General features: G+C 46.5%; 2 protein-coding genes across 15 annotated transcripts in view; one reads left to right on the top strand and one right to left on the bottom strand.

The window, feature by feature from the left end:
- The first annotated feature begins 1900 nt into the window (after window positions 1-1900).
- Window positions 1901-3782, top strand: hexim1 (HEXIM P-TEFb complex subunit 1). Its single transcript, XM_023957407.2, has one exon. It carries the CDS (start codon window positions 2266-2268, stop codon window positions 3355-3357), a length of 1092 nt encoding a protein of 363 aa, XP_023813175.1. The 5' UTR covers window positions 1901-2265; the 3' UTR covers window positions 3358-3782.
- Window positions 3783-4194: 412 nt separating this feature from the next.
- arhgap23a (Rho GTPase activating protein 23a) overlaps window positions 4195-7954 on the bottom strand; it is a 65415-nt gene continuing 61655 nt past the window's right edge. For 12 of the 14 annotated variants that reach the window (XM_023957403.2, XM_023957400.2, XM_078951808.1 and 9 more), the window contains one exon: window positions 4195-7953. In XM_023957403.2, the coding sequence (XP_023813171.1) occupies window positions 6571-7953 (1383 nt within the window). In that variant the 3' untranslated portion in view covers window positions 4195-6570. The remainder of the gene's footprint in view (window position 7954) is intronic. The other 2 variants (XR_013657815.1, XR_013657814.1) reach the window with 2 other exon arrangements.

Raw genomic sequence — 7954 nt, 5'->3', positions numbered from 1 at the left:
AGGTCACTAACCGAATAACCATTTTTCTCCATTAACTACTGCAAAACTGATTATAAAAAGTGTAATGAGGCGAACTACATTCCAAAGGTGCAGAAACACAGCTCTAGTAGAAAAATAAAAATAGCTGCAAAACAAGCTCTATGTATAAAAAGAATGTGCAACGCCACACAAAAAATACTACACTCCAAAAGGTTTCTCGTATTTTCTTTATTAAAATTCAAATTGCACGTGTACAAGGCAAAGTAGCAACATGGTAGTTCTGCAAGAGTTTATAGAAATCCTAACAAAAAGACTGGGGGGGGGGGGCGTCGTTGCTTGGGGGGGGGGTGATCGGGTACCGTCTATTTCCTGGCACTTTGACAGTTTACCGAATAGCTGTTGTGATAGGATATTTCGGGGGGGGGGGGGGGGGAAACATTCACAAAAGGTAACATAAAAATCCTATAAAAGCTGTCGACGTTTACACAAAACTGACCGAATGTTTTCAATTTGCCAAAAAACTTCTTTGTGGAAAATCGTAACAGAAATACACACGTCCTCCAGGAAATATGCGGATCCAGTAAAGCACACGTTGGCCTTGTTAGCAGATAGCTTTCACTTCCGTCTAGTCTAAATATTCATGTTTTTTATTGCTTTACCTGACATAAAACGGTTATTTATTATTAAACCAGTAAACTTGTGGTTTACTATTTTTAACAAGTTAGTTGTAACTCGAGCTAGTTAGCAATTGCTAGCCTAGCTTTATGAAGAGTGACGTTTTCTGTCAAAAAGGGCCCCAGCCAGGAACGATTTCCAATAAAAGATGATCGTGCCCAAGCATTAGGTTCATTTTTTGGAGAGAGTGCGTATGCCTTCACATTATGTGGAAATGATTAAGTGATTAGTTTGCAAGCGACAGCGCGCATCGACCATCCGCTAACCAACGTTAACGCTTAGCCAACGTTAGCTAGCTGTCTTATCCTTAGCTAGTAACACGAAAACAACCGTGTAAACGCTGCATTCTGGGGTTACGCAGAAGAACCCAAAACTGATCTACACCACTCCGTCCACTTGAAACAGGATTACTGAGCAAGTGTGAGCTCGCCTGACCCTCCCTTGGACAACGAGGGATCGAGGATGTGATCGCAGCTGCAGCTTCACTATAAATGTCGTTTGTTTACGCTGATTCCTGAGTTAGCGCGAGCTCCTGTCACAAATTGTATCACTCCGCACAACACAAAAAATAAACAAACCCGGCACATTTCACCAACCAAATTGTACAGGTACGTTAGGTCTTTATACACCGACACATATTTTATAACACTAAATGTGGAGGATATCATTTACTCTTTTTAAAAAGGTGAATTATAAAAGGGGACTAGATTTCGTTAAAGGATTTCCTAAGTCATCTTGAAAAGTAGGAGGTTCACATTTTTTACTTTTTTTAATTTTTATAGTATAATGGCTATAACATAAAACAAAACCATAACTGTAATTAAAAACTTTAATTTTTTATTTGCTTTTACGTTCTCTCATCTGAAAATACTTATATTGTAACTTGTTCTCATTTCAGGAACGACAGTAACTCCCTTCCCATGTCAATAGTAGCGCCCGTTAAAAACGTACGGACCTTCTTTTTAGTGCGGATTAAGCAGGTCTGACTGACATTAAAAGTAACCAATCAAAAAAAAAGTCAAGCTTGGCAACAGCAAAATTGTTCTCCTGTCCAATCAATAAACGGAAGGGTGGGGTTTAGTGTTCCAAACAACATGTAATTTGATTGGTTAAAATGTTGATCTGTCATACTTGACTTCTGGGCTATGTAGTTAATTTTTTGTATTTACCATCATGTTCCATTGTAACCAGAACTACATATCCCACAATACATCTGACCTAAAAAGAAACAGCATGCGCAATGGCAGAGGCGGAGCTCGTATATAAAGGCGAGCTCCCTCTTTTTTGGGTAGCATAGTGGATACTGTTGTGGCGCCAGGACGCAGTCGTTGGTTTAACGGTAGTTCTGACAACGAAACAGTTAATAGTAGTTAGCGATAGTTGCTCTGACAAACCCTTGGAGGAGTAAGAAGTGTTGACTATTTGGTAGTTTACTTTTACTCAACGAGTTTTTTTTTTTCAAACGAAAAAACTTAAGTTTTTGGAATTTCACTTCTTGTAGAAATTAATATTTTTAATTTTTGATTTTTTCAACGAACTTTTGAGATCAATTCTGATGCAATGAACTATACCTAGGATGTTTTGAAAAGGAGTTTTCGGAAGATTACCATCATGACAGAGCCAATGGAGGAGAGCCATCAACTGGAATCTTTAGGTTGCCCATCAGGTGAGAGCCGCAGGGACGCCTTGGAGCATCTCCCAGTCAGCTACCATGATGGACCACAGAGCGCCGACAGGGGGCGCCAGAGAGAGCAGAAGCAGCGGGCGGAGAACCACGGGAATATCAACACAGGCAACTTGTGGCAAGTGAAAGGCGGACAGAGAGAGGTGTGTCCCGCTTCAGCAGACGGAAGCGAGCTTTCAAAGTACCCAAACGCGACGCCGTTTCAGCGCGCGCCCGACGGCCTTCCAATAAGCGCCAACAGCCACAATCCGCTCAGAAAAAACGGCCAAGACAGAGCGCTGCAGGAGACTTTGAACCAAGTGCAAGTGGCGAGTTTGCTCATTGACTCCGACGCGGGCTTTGACGCGCGCCTGGGCAAGAAGAGGCACCGGCGCAGGACCTCCAAGAAGAAGCGCAACTGGAAGCCCTACAACAAACTTTCCTGGGAGGAGAAGAAGGCCTTAGAGGAAAGGGAGACTCTGAGAGCCTCGCGCATGAGGGAGGAGATGTTCGCCAAAGGGCTCCCCGTTGCTCCTTACAACACCACCCAGTTCCTGATGGACGAACACGACCGAGAGGAGCCCGACCTCAACACCGAGGCCCGGCGCTCCCTGGGGGTCGGCGGTCGCCCAGAGGAGACCGGCAGCGAGGAGGAGGTCCTTGACAACGAGCAGGAGGACGACGACGATGACGGCAGCGGCGGAGGCAGCGACGGCATCGGCAGGCCGGGGAATGCAGGTGGAGAGTTTCTCCAGAGGGACTTCTCCGAAACCTACGAGATGTACCACGTCGAGACCCTGCAGAACATGAGCAAGCAGGAGCTGGTGCAGGAGTACCTGGAGCTGGAGAAGTGCATGTCCCGCCTGGAGGAGGAGAACAACCGGCTGAGGCGCGCCGTGGAGCCCGGAGCAGCCACGGAGAGCGTGCAGGTTCGGCTGCAGGAGCTGGAGGTGGAGCTGGAGAGACTGAGAGCCGAGAACTCCGAGCTGCATCTGCAGAGCAAGCTGAGCAGAGACCAGGACCAGGGCGCTGCGCAGTGAAGGACTGCTCCCAGGGAGGGGAAACCGATTCAAAAAGGACAAAAAATGGGACTACTTTTCTTTTCAAACCTGGTTTCTATCATCAGTTTGTCAGGAAAGTCATTGCACTGCAATGCAATAGTCTACTGGACGTTTTTTTTTATTTCTTTATTCGTTTCTGTCCCAGTTTTATTCAGGTGGAAATGTAAAAAAAAAAAATCTAAACAAATAGCAGGAAATGTTTACCCAGCCCAAAATAATTTCCAGGTTACAATGTAGTCATACCATTGGCGTACACTGTTCCATGTTTTTTTCAAAGTTGCATATCCCCTCCAGATAATAAACTAGTTAATTTGGCCATTTCCTCCAAAACAAAACCAAACTGGTGCAAAGATTTTAACAGCTGTGTGTTAACACGTTGAAATAAAGAAAAGTTCTAATTGAAAGTGTCATGTGTTATTGAGCATGCTCAGAAAAGAAACAAACAAAAACACAGGAAGTCTGAAGAGCTGCAGAAAGGAAACTGCTGCGCGTCGCCTCTGTGATTACAGACGATCACAAGGCAGAAGAGCAAGGAAATGAAGACAGGAGTCAACGGAGGAGGTATGAAATGGGTTTAAAGAAGTAACTTTTGTTTCTTCTTAATTTCAAGTCATTTGTACATTTTTTTTGCTGTTAAATGACTCGAAAGTAAAAGTTTAATAAATAAAAAACAGTAAACCAAAGCTTGATTTGACAATACCCTAGACCGCCACTAGAGAGAGACATTTCACCCTTTTCCACAAATGTTTGCTCCATTCAATTTGCATCTTGAAAAAAGGTAAAATGTGTAAAACAAAAAAATGAAGCACCCACTAATTTAAACATAGTTCTGTTTATTTACATCATACAACATTTAACATTGCTTTAAAGCAACCAGCTATAAGGAAATGATTTCAGGCGGACATTCTTTCAGTCCAGTCATTCTCATTAGTTAAAGCAATTCAAAATGTACACATACAGTATGTTACATGTTGAGATGTATGTACAGAGATTTTTAACAATAAAACATTAAGACGACACACCGACAGATGAGGTTTCCTTTCAAGGAAGTGGTGGGCGGTTAGCTCATCTTCAGGAACTTGGATGTTATCTTGGTAAGACCTCCTAAAACGGTTTTTAAGGTGTACTATATTCACTCACTGGGTCATTAGGCAAAGCGAGATAAACTCAGTTTATCGTGAAAAGCAGCTTAGAGTACTGTGCTATCTTTTATTCCCCTCTCAGCAACACAGAAAACAGCTGTTGGCGCCTCTGCTGAAGGAGGAGGGAGTTCGTAGACCTGCTCCTGGCCAAAAGTGTGCTTTTCAACAACCCTCTCGCTCAGCTTCATCGTAGTTAAAGATCCACTCCGAGGAAAATTGTGTTTTTATCACGTTATTGTGGCATTTGTTACATGTACTGCGAAAAGTCATCTTAAAATTTGAGTATCTCTTTGTTCAAATCATTGTGAATCAGGAGAAGATGAAAAAAAGTGCGGTTAGAAAAAGATCATGAAGCGGGGCAGAGCGTTTGTCACCAAGGAAATACGCTGGGCGGGCCACAAGCTCCCTGCCCCGCTCCATTATGATGCATTTACTTAAAGAGGATAATTTTCCTCGCCATTTTTCTTGCACCGTTAATGTTAGGTTGGTGGTCTGTTAGCTAGCCGGAGATCACGTGAACAGAGAGCTCTCAGAAAGGGGGCGGGAGGTATTGCTCCACGCCAATGGTCCCGCCCAGAACTTATTTTCTGATGAGTTACTGCTGCTCTGCAGAAACTATGACCTAGAAAATGACAATTAATTTCCCAAGAAGACTGGGAATGCTTTGAAAATCGATGAAAAGATGCTCGGAGTGGGTCTTTAATGTACACATCCAAGGGCCGTAAGCTGCAGCATCAGCCGCAACAAAGAAGGGAGGAGACCCAGAAACAACGAAAGGACAGAAAGACGAGAAACGCGCATGGCACAGCACAACCAAAACACATTCCAGAAATCAGGCACTTGTAGAGGAATCTTGAGGTAAGAAAGGATCCGATTTTCTAGAACTCCTCACTGGTTTTCGTTTGCTGATTGTACCTCCTGTTGTTGCATCAAGAAGGAAACAATAGAAGTCGGCTTCTGTTGTACCATTTCTCCAGTGAGGTAGGTTTTATTTGTGACCTGACCTCAAGGAAGTTTCCTTGTCACGTTTCCCAGCAGTGATACATGTGCTCCAGAGAGGGTTCGCTAAAGAAAAAGTCGCTTGTGCTCCCCATATCTTTTTCTATTGACCTCGTCAGATCGCGTGCACGAGGAGAACCCATTTCTTCAAAGCGCACAAGTCCAAAACAACAAAGCAGCAAACTGCCTGCAAACTCCCAAAGTAATCCAGATGACCTGGGATTACATGCTACATGCGGATATTTATGTCTTTTATTGAAAATCTGGTGAGATAAAGGTTTCCTGCACAGTGCTGTGAATCCCAGAAAGGCCTTCCATGAGGAAATAGGAACCTCATCTCCTGTTAACAGGTACGCCCAACAGGTTAAATCCCAATAAAAGTACTTTTTTTTTAACTTTCATATAAAATATATATAGAGAGTATAAACAAATAATATATTAAGGAAAGCATTTCAAGTAACATTCTGTAAAAAAATGTCTGTGTGCCTGGACGCACATTTTGTAAACCATAAAAAAAAGAACGAAAAAAAAAATCTATATTTACAAGGTTAACTTAACAAGGCTTTTTACAAATGTTACAAAACAGTTAAAACACAAACACTTTCACGCCCAGACATAAGTATTGTTGCGCAAACACAAAGATTATTAACAGGGAGAGAGAAATGTGTTTTCTGATTGAAGGCATATTTTCGGGGGGGCTTACAGTGTCTGTGGTCGGAGGAGGGAGACACTGGAAGACTGATCTGTTGAAATGGTCCTAAAGTCAGTTTTTTGATTTGTTTCATTGTGTTTTTCCTTTGACATGAAGCACCGTTCTCCTCGAGAACCAGAGAAAAGCCGCCGTTCCGCAGCGCACTTTGGTCATTTGAAGGGATTGAACCCTTGAATTGGTTGTGGTTAGGCAGGAAGGATGCTTGTTTGTGTCTGCGTTTCTTAAAAATAAAAATAAAAACATTTGTAAAAGATAGAAAAGAAAAGCTTTGGCAACACTGGAACACCTGCCGCCACGCAGGCGGAGCTTAGAGAAGAACCCTCTTAACCCGGTCGGCACTCACAGGTACTGGTGGAATCTTGAGGGGGGGGTTTGACGTGCGAGGCCCTCTACGCTCGGAGGCAGCCCTTGTGTTTTCCCCTGGTTCTTTGGAGGGAAGGGGAACTCGTTGGCGGTAAGGGGAGGTCTCTTGTTGGACGTCTCAGTCGGCGAGGCCACTACGGTGTGCCTCCGCCACACCCGCCTCTTCCTACGCGTCTCGGGGGACAGTGGTTTGCGGCGCTCCACGCTGCGCAGGTCATCAGCCGAACCCAGCAGCCGAGCGCAGACCTGCTCGGCCAGGGTCCTCCCGCCCGCTCCGATGGGGGTGAAGGAGGCGGCCTCGCTGGGCAGGACGGCCGCTCTGGGCCGGGCTTGACGCAGGCTTTCCTGACTGCTGCCAGAGGAAGGTTTGGATCTGGAGGTGTCCCGCCTTGACCCGGGGGTAGAGTCTGGCTCGGAGCCTGTCCCCTCACTCGGAGCCTCCAGGAGGTCCACGGAGCGAGCTTTGGCCTTCTTCCGGGCCAGAGTGTCGCACTGGATCAGTTTGTGGGAGTTGAAGGAGGGCCGCGAGTGCAGCTTGTGAGCGGTGGAGGAGGAGGAGAAGGAGGAGGAGGAGGCGGTGTTGGAGCGTGCCCGTCCTTCGCCCCTCTCTGCAGAGTCAGGCGTGGGTGACAGGGCAGTGGCGGGGGTGAGAGGGTTGGGAGAGAGGGATTTGGGTTGTGAGTACAGGAAGCTGCGTGGGGGCGGGGCTGCGGTCGCTGGGGCTGCTGGGTGTTTTTCCGGTCTCTCCTGGGTCAGAGAGCGTGAGGCGAAGCCGCTCTCGTTGTCCGTCTCACTCACCAGCTCACTGTGCTCGTCATCAGCATCCTCGCCCCTCCCCTCTGACCCTAAGCTCCGCCCCAACGTGGAAAGTGTGGAGTAACCAGAAACTATGGAGCGAGCGTCGTCTGGCGCTCGCCACTGTGGACCATTCGCCTTGACCTGCACCTCCTCATCTCTCAACAACACCACCGCCCGCTTAGCTCTCGCCTCCTCTTCCTCTTTGGAGCTGGGCACGACCTCTGCCGCCTCCTCCACAACCTCCTCCTTTCCTCTGCTTCCTGCAACTTCCTCATCCTCCTCCTCTTCTTCGTCTTCCTCCTCTTCATTGTCATCCTCCTCTCCTTCTGCTCGAGGAGCAGACCCTGCTTCTGGAGACACCGCCTCTTCCTCTTCTTCCTCCTCCTCCTCTGGCCCCAGATGGCCAGCTTTGATTGGCTCATGCTCAGAGTCGTCGTCGGTGCTGCTGCCCACACGGCGGTTTTTGCGGCCCCTCCTGCGTTTGCGGCCCGTCACGGCAGACATGATGGACAGAGCCAGGAAGTCCTTGGCCGTCAGGTCTTTCTTTGATCCCCAAGATCCC

The sequence above is a fragment of the Oryzias latipes genome, chromosome 8 (assembly GCF_053564925.1).
Source record: "Oryzias latipes strain Hd-rR chromosome 8, Olatipes_Hd-rR_3.1".
NCBI classification, from domain to species: Eukaryota; Metazoa; Chordata; class Actinopteri; order Beloniformes; family Adrianichthyidae; genus Oryzias; species Oryzias latipes.
The sequence above is the reverse complement of the archived record's forward strand: the minus strand, read 5'-3'. Positions and strand labels throughout refer to the sequence as shown.